Genomic DNA, 14,858 nt, shown 5'->3' with positions numbered 1-14,858 from the left:
GGAATTTTTGTTGTCGACTGACTCCCTCTAGCGCCGAACTGGCAGTATCCGAGTCGCTGCTGCCAGGCTAGGGAGCGCCGGGCTTGGCCAAGCTCAGCAGCGCTCTAGCTCCAGCTCTGCCCTCCGCGCCACCTCGGCCTCGGGGCGAGAGCTTGGGGACCCAAGACGCCAAGATCTCTCCACACAAATACGCCTCATAGCTCCGGCCCCCGGAGGTCCCACCAAGTAGCCTGCGCCTCGGCTAGGAGCGACTCGAACCCTAGGAGAGAGCAGAGGCTCAGAGGGGGCGTTTTGCGTGGGGAAAGCCATACGCCAGCCACTCTTTGGGCACCGCGGCTGACGTGGCCTTTGAAAGGCTCAGAGCTCACAGTCCGACGCTGCCAAGTCGCGGGAGCTTAAGGACCCCGGAATCCCAGCGCAAAGGCTGAGATGATGCTGGTGACCTTCAACGCGAAGTCACCGCCACACGGCGACGCGCTGACCTCCGGGAGCCCTGGTGCGAAGCTTTCTCCCGTTTCCAGCCAGATGTGACTCCCTCTGCTGCTTCCTCCCTCCTTTCGCTTTCCAAGGACTCCAAGCCAAACGCCTGCCACAAAGCTTAGTCGATCGCCCTAGTGGACAAGTTTGGGCGGCTACTGGTGTCGCCAAGCACTGCCCGGGACCGGTAGCGCTAACCCACTACACGCACCCCCTCCAGCGGCGATAATGTGGAGAAGTAAGGGGAAGGCAATATCGCGATCCGAGTAGTCATAAAACGGTCTGCGCTGCTGTCGCGAAATGGGTGGTTAAGTGCTTGGGGGACTAAGCGCGCGGCCTCTGAGATGCTCAGAAAACTGCTGCCACGACCCGGGCGCGGCGCAGATGCGGCCGAGGTGGAAACGTCTGTGCTGCGAACCTCTGTCGACGCCACTCAAGCAAGGGGCTGAGGGCTCAGTCCGCAGCTACCCCGGACCGCTCGCGGCTGCTTGGAGACGCCTCCTTCGCCAGGTTCTCCCGCACCGGCCGGAGGAAAGTTCTCACTGCCCCCGCACCTCTTCACAGCTGCGAAGCCTACCTTACTTTGGTCTCTGCAAGTGCCCACTTCAGTCCAGAGAGGCGCTCTGGCCGCCCGAACTGCCCCTAGCACCTGGTGGTCCCTCCCTTCATCCCCGCGGTGAGGCGCCCTCCCCCGCCCCTCGCTCCCCTCCCCCAAACCACAGCCCTAGCTCGCTCCTGCGCGCACGCTCTCCGGGGCCCAAGTGAATAGTCCTCGCGCGAGCGGGACACGGTGGTGGATGCAATTCCCCTCGCCTCCAGCCGCCAGGAGCTCCCCGGCGCCGCAGGCAGTGTCCTCCTCCGAAGCAGCTGCACTCGCCCCTGGGCAGCCTGGACCCTCGTGCCCTGCTCCCGGGGTCTCACGCGGGGGGCGCCCCAGGACACCCCCTGCGGGCCGGGTGGAGGTGGAGGAGGAGGAGGAGGAAGAAGACGTGGACCAGGACCCCCACCCTATCCTGAACACCTGGTTGAGCTGCTACCACTTCTTTTTAAGGGAAAAAAGAGAGCCAGGGAGAACCATGGGGGGCTGCGAAGTCCAGGAATTTCTTTTGCAATTTGGTTTCTTCTTGCCACTGCTGACAGCTTGGCCGGGCGACTGCAGTCACGTCGCCAACAACCAAGGTAAGGGACGGGGTGGAGGAGCAAGAGGGGACGGGAGGAGGAAGGTGCTTTGAGGACTAAGGCAGGTGGCCTTCTGCAGGTAACTTCGTCCTGGGGTCAGTTTCTCTGGGTTTGCCACACGAGGGGGGTCAAGGATTTTCCTTAACCGGAGCGTCCTTTCTACGCCGCCTAGGGCTGGTGGCCCCAGGAGCTGTGAGCCCTTCTGCTTCCAGATTTCTTTAAACAGATGCGTGAGCATCAGCAGCACGTGGGTCCCTTTGCTGGCGTCTGTGGGACTGCTCCTGGCTGCGCAGTCTCCACCGGAGGTCAGGCTCCGCGGCACAGACTTAATGGGGACTTCTGACTCTTGGTTGTCGCTCAAAACAGGGTAATGTGTGGATTCTCCTACATGCCTACTTGAAAGGCAGCTTGCTTGCTCCCGCTGTACCTAGTGACTAATTGTCAGCCTTTTACCCCCACCCCCACCCCAGTCACTCAGTGTTGCCCTCACCTAGCCTTAGCCCCAGAACCCTGTTCAAATTTCTTCCTGGAGCAGAGAGAAACAGATCTGTGGTGGGGTTTCTATTTTTTTGCGAGCAGGGAGTAGATAAGCGTGAAGTGTGAATTTCCAAGTTTTGAATATCCTATTCATAACGTCAAGTTTCTGTCAGATATTTCGTAGGAATTTGTTTTGGTGGGTACAGTGACAAAGTAAAGGTGAATAGTATGTGCAACACGGTGTAAATCAATGAGCATTTTCTTTCCTTCTATTTAAACAATCTTTATAAAATACATTTCCTTGGATTTCTGAATATCTAAAGGTCTATAGTAATATCATATGCATATTGTAAATTCCTTTAGACTAGGTATCCAACAACCATAAAAGTTTTCCATCATGTACCTGGCTGGATGCTCTCACTGGCACTGTGATGACCACCAATATGTCACCTCTCCTAAAGACTTCAACTGTAAAACAACTGTGGACAATTGTAACTGCAATTTCACAGATGAGACATATGTGTGTGCATGTGTGTGTAAGGGTCTGGAAATAATTTGCAGATATAAAAATGGAAATCAGATGAATCGAGAATGTGTACTTTTGTGTAAAGGGAAGAAGATTAAGACAGAAGGCAAGTAAAACAACGAAGCCTTACTTTTGTCATAAACATATATGAACAATATACTTTATTTAGAAATAGAATAATCACTTGGAATCAATACTCAGTTCTCATTTACATAATTGGTGCTTTGCCATGTTTTCCTAATTATAGTTTTTATCTGACAGAATATAATCACAAATTCATATGTGAACTTGGAAACCCTAATAACTTTCATAACTTTGAAGATATGTCACATAATCAGTGACACCATAGTGTCATACTCTCCTATGATGGGGTATAATTTCATGCCACATCACTCATTTGTTTTCAAGGACTATTGGTATTAAATACCAAAGGAGCATTTATTTTACCTCTGTGAAATTAGAAGATTGTTAAAACTAACGTGTAATTATTTACTTGACCATTTTTATTAGGAGAGAGAACAATTTTTAATTAATTTTTATTTTAATTAATTATACATGATAGTAGTATGCACTTATATACTTTGATATATCATACATAGATGGTATATAATTTCTCATTTTTCTGAGTATACATATTGTAGAATCATATTGGTGATACAGTCACATATATACATAAAGTAATAATGTCTGTTTCATTCTACTATCTTTCTTATCCCCACATCCCGTGCCTTCCCCTCATTTCACTTCTTTTTACCTAACCTTAGGTAATGCTATTCTTTCTTTTTCTTTTTCTTTCTTTCTTTTTTGCCTTTATATATGTACTTTTTTGTTGTTGTTGTTGTTTGCATTACAATTCATAATAATAACTGGAAAGTAAAACATTATACTTTATGTTAGTATCTCTGGAGGCTAGAGATGTACGCTTTGAGAATTAAGTTTACCACAAGTTTTTAACAGTTATTCCTATGTAAGAATTTTCCTAAATAGTTTTATTTAAAAAAAAAAATTATTTAGTACCTATGATACATCAGCAACCACCCTAGTCCCTGGGGTTACTAACATAAATAAAACACATATTATGAATTTTCACACCCATTTTACAAAAATGTATCCTGTTAAAGTATGACCTTTCAGATAGTTACATTAAATTTAAAAGTCTAGTAATGGTAACCTTTTGCAGTAGTTTTAATTTGCTTAGCTATTTTAATGACTTCTCCATATTATTTAACAATGTTTCACCTAAAATAAATACCAAACATGTAATTCATGTTTTAGCTGAACTTAATATTGGAAAATTAGTATTTCCCAGTCTTTTTTTAATCAGATAAATAGGATCATTAAAGAGTGTCTACTAAAGCTCTTAATTTGAATTTGTATTCATATATTAAAAGTACGGGTTATGCATAAGAATATACATGGGTAAAATAGTATCTACTGGTTAAGTTAGGGAAAATTTAGGATAATTCTTTAAAAAATTATATAGAGAAGTTATGATTCAGATTTTTTATCATCACAAATGGTTGTTTATGCTCTGCAGAGCCTAAACTTATAGTGGTTAGAAATTTGCCTGATAATAATTTTAGATAATGTTTAGATACTGAAACTACCACAAATAACACAAATGATTCATAGATACCAACCTTGTAAATGTTAAACTTGTGAACTTTTTAGGCATATTTTCTTAATTTGTAGTGTTATTAGATAAATCAAAGCATCAGCCCTTGTACATCAAAACCCATAGAAAAATACATAATTATTGTAAATATGCAGTATGGAAAGACTAATGTAAAATATGTTTATTTTCTTATACACATAAAAATATCAATAATATAATTAATATTTGTTTATTTTGAGAAGATGCTGTTTATATCCCTAGTAATTTTCATTAACACTTTTGAAACTTGTTATTTTATGGAGGGTAAAATTCCACTTTTATATAACTTTCCTTCTTGATAAAGGACTTTCACAAAGTAAAATTTTAACTGTGTATTTTTTCTAACAAATTATATAAAAATCCTATATGACAGGAAAGAATGGATTCATTCCCATTCCTGGTTTTCCATACATAGGCAGGGTCAAATAATGACAAGGCCTAACAATGTATTACTACATTATTTACTTGATAAGTAAATAAATTAGTGACTTGGCTCTAGGAAGGACTGATCTTGTCTTTTAACTAACTGTAAAGTTTTCTACTATTAAGATAAAATAAAGCAGTTTGACTCTATTACCCAAACCTCCTTGATTCAATGAGAAAGTAGATTACTTCATCTGAATAAATGAAAACATGCTTTCTATTCAAATCCCTCTTATTCCATCGATTTCTCCTATATTTAAACCACAACATTAATTCAGTGTTTTAAATTTTTATCTAAAAATCTGACTTTATCTTCTCTAGATGATAACCTTTTGTTTCTGTACTGGTGAATATCAAATAAAGTCTTGCTTCATGTATAAGTTAACCATCTATGTCAATTACAATGGTTAGTAGCCACTAGGGGTCCATTTATTCAAAGATTATTTCCCTTTGCAAAGAGTATTTTATTGCCTAAATGAGTTGATATGCCTCTCAGGGTGTGGCTAGTGTTTATACAAATAGCCAGTTACATACACAAATAATTCATTAAGTCAAAGTAGGATTTGGGTACATGAATTTAGTACTTATTTTATTACTGGTATTGTTTGAATTCATCCCCCCCCCAGATGATTCAGTGACAAACAAAATAACTACAATGGTAATGTGACCAATTAGTTTTATTGAATTTATTGACTTAGATGAATTGTGACTGCAAAAGCAACTAAATTATATGTAAATAAAAGTTAACATATCTAAGCAAAAAAAAATCTGCTTAACAAAGTTCATGGCTTAAAATTAGTTGACTAACTATAAACAGTGTTGAAAACTGTAAGATTGAATATTCTTATATTTTTATAAATGTAGAATTAAGGAAAAATTTTAAGAATATTTGAACTTTAAATACTAAAAATATTTTTAAACTCTTGAATATTTAAAATATTTTATTGATATATAAATATCAATGCAACCAAGAATGTAATTTTATTATACATTTAAAGTTAAAAATGTCATTGTATGGTCATTATGATTAGTATCCTGAAAGATTAAACATCATTTTTATGCAGATTCAACAATGACCATCTAAATGTTGGTTTTTCTGGGTTTGAAATGAGGTTATATCTAAAATAGTTTGCTTACACAAAAAATTATACAGTGTTCATTCTGTGTTTCAAACCAGAAATAACTTAAAAGAATGTAATAGAAACTACACATACATCAAGCACTTTTAAATTTTTAAGGAAGAGAAAATGTTTTTAATTGTACAAGAGAAGAAAATGGTTAACTTTTTTTTTTTTTTTTACTTTTGGGTTGCTGTCATTACAAAATAAATATTAGAAAAATAATGGAGTAGAAAGTATTTTGTTTTCACTAATCACTGCTAGTATAAACTTTTTTAAATATAAAAGACATTATTGTTTTTTTTATATACCAAGCTATTTCTCTGTCACACAATCTCAATATCACTTCCTTTTCTCCATCCTCCTCCTGCCTTATACACACATATGATTCTCCTAACACTATGTTTCAGTTGTCACCATGAAAGATTAGATTCTGCTTCACACAACAGAGCTAGAAGTCTTTTTATTATACCCTGACTCAACACTTCTTGGTAGTATAAACATGGTGGAGATCAATATATATAGCTAAATAGTCAAAATAGGTTGACTTTATCCAATGTACATTGTCAACCATGTTATCAAACCATACTTACATAGGGGTTAAATTGCTTATGCATCTCATGTTCTTTTAAACTCATGATATTTATATATCTCATCACTTAAAAATTGAAAACATTAATTTTTATTTTATTGAATATTGTTCCCTAGAATATAAAATTTAGATAATGGAGAAAAGGTATGGGACAGGCAGGTGTGTTTTATATCCTCATGAAGCTTGGTAAGTAAATAAAACAATAAAGGTTGTAGAAATTCTATGGCAGAATCAACAAAAGTGCTGAGATAGAAAATAACAGGAAAGACATACTGTGTAAAACAGGACAGTTAGGTCTGTGTGTACGTGGGGGTGACATTTAAGCCTCATTCTCAGGGAAGAGAAATAATTAATTAAGCAGAGCAGGAAAAAGTGCATTAAAAGTGGATGGCACTGCCACAGCAATGGCCTGGAAGAGAAATAAGCTTAATGTATTTGAAAAATCAAGTCCAGTGTAACTGGAATTTACTGGGCAAGCAAGAAGTGAGATTTGAAAGATAGTCAATAACCCAGATTCCATGGAGTAGAAAAAAGAGCACTAGTTAAGGAGTAAACCTTCTTACATTATACCAGGTGAAAGGTGAAGTGATTGGGAGATTTTTAACCAAATGAGTAAAATGAGCCATTTCACTAATATTAAGAATATTATAGAAAGTAAGCAAAGACATGACTGAAAGCAGGCAAGAGCAGAATTAGGAGTCCAACAGAGTTGTTCAGAGAGTTGTTAATGGTGGCCTGTCCTAGAGCTGTGGTAATAAAACTGAAGAGCAGGTAGGTAAGCCTGAGATATATCTTGGAGCTAGCATGTATGAGATGATCTTCTCCCTAGAGAGAAATAGATCTAGATATTCAGCATTCTTACTATTTTTTTTTCAAGGAGCTCAAATAAATGCTCCATTGCCTGCCTTTAAAATGAAGTTTACTATATAATTATTGATATTTGACCAGATAAGAGGAATGGGGTAGAACAAAACTACATAGCAAGGATGCAATGTCCATTTCCTACTTTATTCAGCCCAAGCTGATTGTCATTTAAAACATAACCTTAATAGTACAAATTTGCTACGTCTACCATTATGCATAATGTACATTCATCTTGGATCAACAAGTACAATTTGTTGATGCTTTTCAGACTTCGCAGCTTTCCGTATACAGTTATTTTTGTCAGAGTGGATGTTGGTATAATTAGGGACATTTTCACAAGGCAATGTAATAATCCATCTAGTTTTTTTCTAATAAGAGTGATAGTTGAGGGTTTACAAATGTACCAGTTTTATTCATTTCTGTTTTGATCAAATTGCTATTATTGTAAACAAAAATTCAAATATCGGATATAAAACAGATGTGTTTTCAGATAGTTTCCATTTATCTTCTCTCTGCATTTGTTTTAAATGAAAAGAAACAAATAGATGTTCAGAGAACTTATGAAACCTAAAGAATGAAATTGAAGTATACACGATATTTCTGGTGGTAGGAATGAGGGGAAAAGTTTTTAGACTTCAAACTAAACTATAGAAATTTCATGCAATTAAAATTTTTCCTGAGAAGTTATTTACTCATTACTTTGACTTTTATAATATCATATGAACATAACTATTAAATATATATAAGCGTAAAATTCCTCACTTAACACTCATATATAGTTAGTATATATTACAAAATTCATTATTTGGAGATAGTTCATTTAAACATTTCTTAATATTTTAAAAGATTTATTAAAATTTAGTAAACTTCACATTTTACTTTAATGTTTCAGATGATGTGGAAAAATTTAATAATCTCTTTCAATCATATGGCTATTTATGGAATATATGATTTCAGTTTTCACTGACAAATATGTTAAAAGTAAGTGAAAATATTCATTTTTAAAAACATCGATTGAAGTTCTGCTATATGGTGGCTGGTGTACTTGGTAGAGGCTCAAGGAGAACTTTCCCTCTTAGAACATAAGACCCAGTGTAGCATTTCCAGTATGTATTTTTTTTGTCCCCCTGAAAATCAAATTTTTAATTAGGTAGAAAATCTTTAAAAACATATTTGCTATGTGATAATACAGAGTGATATGGACTAATAACCGAGACTCATGGTGTAGAATGTTTGTGTACCATTTATTTGAAAGAATCTATAATTTTATTGCATTTTTCTCAAAGTTAAAAAAAATAAATATTAAGGTTGGGATTGTGGCTCAGGGGCAGAGCACTTTCCTTGCACATGTGAGGCACTGAGTTCATCCTCAGCACCACATAAAATAAATAAACAAAATAAAGATACTGTGTCCATAGTAACTATAAAATTTACAAAGAAAGAAAATAAATATTAGGCAATATGCTAGCTATTGAAGGCTACAATGATGATTATCTCACACAGTCTTCACTAGTGTCTTAGTCTGTTCTGTTATTGTTATGAATCTTTTATCAATACTTATTTTTTGTAAGGTGAAGAGTTTTACAGTAAATGAGATTGGAAGAAAAGGGAGCAAAAAAATACGCGGTATTTGCTTTATTTTAAAATTGCTTTATAAGAATCTTGTTAACTGTATGTATGGATATGTAGATTTTTGTTTAATTATATGACTAGAAAATATACAAGTATACATTTTACAAATATATGTACCAAAAATAAATATTTCATGCAGTAATGACTTTTCATAGGCTGACAAGTAAAATGAAGTTTTGTTGAAGGCAAATTAGACTGGCGTATTCTGCTGTATTTATTTAAAGGGGGTTAATTATTAAAAACTTGAATTCATGTTGAAGATAAAAGTTTCCAATTTCAGATACCAGTGAGCTTATGTTGTAACTGAACTTTGGAGCAGGAATTGGAATGAAAGTATGTGCTGTCAACCCATATCCTCAAAAATATATTCATCTGCATTTTCAGGTACTGCAGAGGCCTCTGGATATTGGCCTGTTTGGTGAACTGTACTTAGTGGATATAATTGAAAATCTTTATTCCTATTCCTATTTTATTTAAAAAATTTCATGTGTAGAAGTCATATTTTTTGATCATATGAGAGATTAGATAATATGGCCTTAGGAAATAGATGTTAGGAGATAGAATTGTTATTTTACTCTTGCAGTTTTGGTAATTTTGTGGATATCTGGATCTGAAAAAAGTAAGTATTAAATGTAAATACTTATAACTTATTTATTATGTTAATTTACTAATGATATAGCAGTGGGGTAATTATGTGTTCTTTGGGTGACTATAGTATACAGTGATACTTGTTTTGTGGTACATGAATATTGCAAAAGGACACAAATTCTTAGTAAGTAGGGCATAGCATCTAGAATAAGAAAAATCATTTGCTTTTAATATTAAAAATACCCATGATTTTTAAAAAAAATAGCATATAGAAATTTACCTACTTAGTTATACTTTAAGCAAGATCATAAAGAGAAATATTTTGAACTAGGAAATAAAGAGGTATTGTGTTAATATGCATTCCAAGTAAGAATGATCTTAGAATAACTAAAATGATTGTGTCTACATTTGAGTTGAACTATGTCTTAATGGCACTTTAATTTTTACTTTTAAAGTTTGACTTTTTTTAATAGTGATATGATAATTTAATATTGGTAAAGGTAATTGAAATTAAATGTTTGGCAAATTTAACTATAGAGTTCAATAAATACATTATTTTAAGAATTAATATCTCACATAATTGACGTAGATTTTTACATATAATGCAGTAGCTAAGTAGCAATAAACATACCAAAAATCAAATAAAAATAAAGATAGGAAAAAAGCTAAATCAGAACACTATTTTTAAAATGAGCCTGTTGGTTAAGAATTTTCCCTGGAGATACATACTGAATAAAATAGTCTGCTCTAGGTCCTTTGATCTCTGCAAGTATAGAAGTGTATGTTGATAACAAACTTTATTAAAACACCATTTTATCCAATATTGAAAATTTTTTGCTTTCACTGTCTCTTTCTTGGGTTAAAGTTACTTAAATAATATTTGTCTTGGGGCTGAGGCTGTGGCTCAGTGGTAGAGTGCTTGCCTGGCATGTGTGAGGCACTGGGTTCAATTCTCAACACTGCATATAAATGAATAAAATAAGAGTCTATCAACAGCTAAAAAATATTTTAAAAAATATTGTGAATGCATGTGAAAACATTCAGTAGTTTCTATAAAGTGTGATGACCAATAACTGAGCCAACTGTTATATTCCATTGCACAGTATCATAAGAGAATTGTACTAATTTCTAAAATAAAATGAAAATCTTTGTATTAATCTACTTATTAGTCATTGGTATAATGCCTTAACAAAAACAAAGATTTAAGAATCTAGAATACTTTATTGAGAGAAATTCACTATTATGTTGACCCTTTTATATGCTTACTTTAATGAAGGAACAGTTGGTAAGAGTTTTTCATTTTTATCTAAAACCCAGAAACCCTTGGGAATTATATATGATGGTGTAGCATATTGCTTAACATGACTTGACTTCAAAACAAGTAAAATCTAACATACTCAATTTTATGACTATTTTTATAATACTATATGAAACAGGTACATGTAGTATAATACCTTATGGTCTTATAGATTTGTACTATAATGACTTTAATTTAAAAATTAGAGAAAATGTGGTTCACACAGTTTATTAAAATAACACTTTGTTAGTATTTTTTAGTAAAAATTACACATATAATAACCTTTATAATCTTCATGAGTTTATTACAAGGAATCTACTTATGGATGCATTGCCTTTTAGATTTTTCAAGAATTCCATTAACTGGAAATATGGAATTAAATTTTAAGGATTTATTTTAAAATATTAGAATTCCAAAGTTTTAGTAGCATTATTAAGACTAAATTCTTTTTTATGAAATGCTACAAAGTCTTAAATCAAATAAAATTTTTAACATACTTCAGTTATAAGGTTCTCAAATAATTCTTCATTGCAGTATGTAAACAACCTTTGAGTTTTTTATATGTTCATTTTATCTTTTGTTGCTCAGCTATAAATACTTCAGCTTAATCTCTATAATTTCTATACTTTGTTAGAATTTCCAAACTGATTCAACAATAATTCATTTGCTGCTCTGTGGATTTGAACTGATGTTTAAACAGATGAAAAGTACTGTTCTCAATGAGCTAGGAATTAATACATGGAGACATTGAGAATAAATATCCACTTAATGTATTGGTCATGTCCATAAATTGGACATGGCTTTGTGTAATTACTGAAAATAAGATCTGCCCCCACTGCAAGGATAGTGTTATAAAATTGAAGAGAAATGCCTGAACTCAAAATACTAACAAAATAGCAAAGATAAAATGAAGTAAAGTAATACAAATTTCAGAAACAAGTAAGAATCTTACATTAAACATAGGAAATGAGAATGAGTCTTATGTTTATGAGGATTTATTGTTGTGGATATCTGAAAATAATAAGAGAATTTAGATGACTAACTCCTCTGGAGACCTTAGTCTTAAATAACCTTGAAATAATTTTTCTGTATTTAAAGCTTAATACTTATTCTGCATTTAAAGATGAAAGATAAATATACAAAAATTAATGTCTTTGAACATACAACATTTAATTGTGAGGTATTTTTTGTTGATTATTGCTTTATCTTACTCTTTAAAAAATATATTTGATAGGGCCACCTTTAAAAGTAGAAAATCACAAAATTAAATTTTAATAGATTGTATTGTGGTCCAGTCTATTGATTATTTTATATTTAGATGAACATATCTATGAGCTTTACATTAAATATAATTTGAAATGGTCCTGCAAATTGTTACTTGCTATCCCCTATCATATTATATTTTTATTTTATCCTAATTTTATATTTCTTAACTGTATGAATTTTTTTTACTTGTGTTTCATAACTTTGAAATTACTGGCTTTATTTAATATTTGTCTTTAGAAATTATTTAAATTACTCTTTGATAGGTTGGCTATGTTATATTTCAGAAATGTGCCTTTAATAGCACATGGAAGTAGAAATTGCTGCCAAAACTTGGTATTTTTAAACAGAAAAACTAATAGCAGATTACCCATGATTAGCTGTTGACATTTAGATTTGTACATTTAGAATGTCAAAAAGTACTGAGAACTATCAATCTTGTTTCAAAATTATAATATTATTCCTCTTTTCTAATCCAACCTTTTATGGCCTTCCCCATTTCTCCTAAAAACAAGGATATAGTTTTTCTGAAACAACAAATAATCATACATTTTTTGATAAACCTGATATAACTTAAATAGTTACCTGAAAAAAATTATGGATCTGCTGATATAACTAATGGATTACTGATCACTCTGCCTGAATGTGTTTGCAGGCAGGTTGATTGGGCTTATTCTAGTCCACCTGGGTATAGATATTAGGTTAATTCTTATTACAACACCTTAGTATAGGCATTATTTCTAAATTATGGAACTAAATAATTGTATTATAAAATTGGTTGATATTTTTTCCCTTTAATCGTTACCTAATTCCTGGAATATGTTTATTTATTGCTGTGTCATAAAATTATTATTTCAATTCTCTACTGTAGTATAAATCATAAATGTTTAAAGTATTTTATCATAGTACATTATTTACTTAGCCTGTCAGAATCTGACTGATAACTAGACTCTACTGAATTGAAAATATTTTCAGAGTTTTTTAATTTTTAAATTTTTTTGTAGTTGAAGATGGACAGCATGCCTTTATTTATTTTTATGTGGTGCTAAGAATTGAACCCAGTGCCTCACATATGATAGGCAAGAACTCTGATACTGAGCTACAGCCCCAGCCCCTATTTTCAGAGTTTTGATACTTTAAATCCTTATTGTTTTTATATATGCCCTATCCCATTCTCCAAAAGCACTGCCAGCTTAGTTAGAAGGACTCTTGATGTGATACTGGAATCCAGGGGACCTAAATGGTACCTGTAAAACTAAGGGAAACAAACCCCCATTTTCCCCTTAAAACTTTTTTCAATGTTGTATTTATTGTCCTAGTCTGAGATTACCCTATTTTTACAGTTGCTCTCAGCTTCTGATGGAAAACATGAACGTGTTCGAGTCCAGTGCAAACGTAGAAAATATTTGATATGAATTTGCTCTTTTTATATTTGTTAGTTCATAAATTGCAATGATTATTTTTATTTTATTATGTTAAATTCTTTATATACTAGTTACATATTTCACATTCATTCCAAACAGTCTTTCAATTATTTTATTATTGCTTGGATCTCAAGTTTCTTTACTCAGCGTTTTTTTCTCATGTGATACTTGCCCCTGAAGTCTCATGCACACATTGATCAATAGGTAACTGGCAGGCAAAACTCCCATTTACAATCACTGTAAAAGTAGTTTGTGTACTAATAATAAGCTCCTTGGCAAGAGGGCAGTTGCAGAATTACAACTAATGTAACTTGTACTTTTATTATTTATTTATTTATTTTGGTACTGGTGATTGAATCTAGGGTGGCTTCACCTCTGAGCTACAACACTATTTATTTATTTTTTTTTATTTTGAAACAGAGTCACATTAAATTTTTGAGGGCCTTGCTAAATTCCTGAACCTGGCCTCAAACTTGTGAATCCTCTTGCCTCAGCTTCCTAGGTTGCTGGAATTATAGGTGTGTGTCATTACACTGGGCTTGGAAGTTATTCTTAAGTGGGGTTTCTTACCTTCCAATTTAAGTCTAAAGCAACACAAATCCACTTACCTAATATCCAGATGAACAACAATGGCTGACTCCTCCCTTGTGGAGAGTGGTGATTTGAATCATGGTCTTTCTGACTCCCATGGCTGTGTTTGCGCAGGGAATTACCTGTGCCAAAAAATGCAGATCAAGATGGCCCACTTGCTATGGTGATGCTGGCCTGAGGAAATTCTGTGCAAAGGGTCAGAGTTATTAGTTGGTTCCTTGAGTTTAGGCACCAACTCCCAGGGATAGAGGATTCTGAGCATAACAAGATGACCCTAAGGTCTTACCAGTCCTGCATCCTTCAGATTGCCCGCTTTGTTAAAACTTTCCCACAAATAACCTTTTGATAACAAGATCTATACAATAAACATTCTGAGGTACCTGTGGTCAGTCAAACTCCATCAGTTTGGCTACCCACCTGGCCAAACTCTATGTATGTCTGTTTGTCTTCTTCACACTCATAGCCCTTCATCCACTATCTCCTTAATTAACTGCCATGGCTGAGAAATGAATAGGCCAGTGGCACTGCCTAGTCATAGGTGAGAGAGAGCAGAGGGAACGGCAGGCCAAGGAGTATTTGCCACACCAAATGAGGCTAGCACAGAACGAGGTGCATGTGCCTTTACTACAGGAGAGTACTGATTTTCAACACCTACAGTCCTGCCTTTTACACTCTTCTAATGTTCTCCATCCTTGAGTGGAAAAATCTAGAACATAGTTGATACAGGGTTGATAATTTGGGAAAAAAATTCAG

The 14,858-nt window shown here is 34.8% G+C and overlaps 1 protein-coding gene across 1 annotated transcript in view; it reads left to right on the top strand.

Moving 5' to 3' along the window:
• The first annotated feature begins 1,274 nt into the window (after window positions 1-1,274).
• Window positions 1,275-14,858, top strand: part of Epha6 (EPH receptor A6) — an 808,736-nt gene continuing 795,152 nt past the window's right edge. The window contains exon 1 of the mRNA XM_027943203.3: window positions 1,275-1,656. Within this exon, the coding sequence (XP_027799004.2) occupies window positions 1,275-1,656 (382 nt within the window). The remainder of the gene's footprint in view (window positions 1,657-14,858) is intronic.

Source organism: Marmota flaviventris, chromosome 8 (assembly GCF_047511675.1).
Source record: "Marmota flaviventris isolate mMarFla1 chromosome 8, mMarFla1.hap1, whole genome shotgun sequence".
NCBI classification, from domain to species: domain Eukaryota; kingdom Metazoa; phylum Chordata; class Mammalia; order Rodentia; family Sciuridae; genus Marmota; species Marmota flaviventris.
This window is presented reverse-complemented; position numbering and strand designations above follow the sequence as displayed.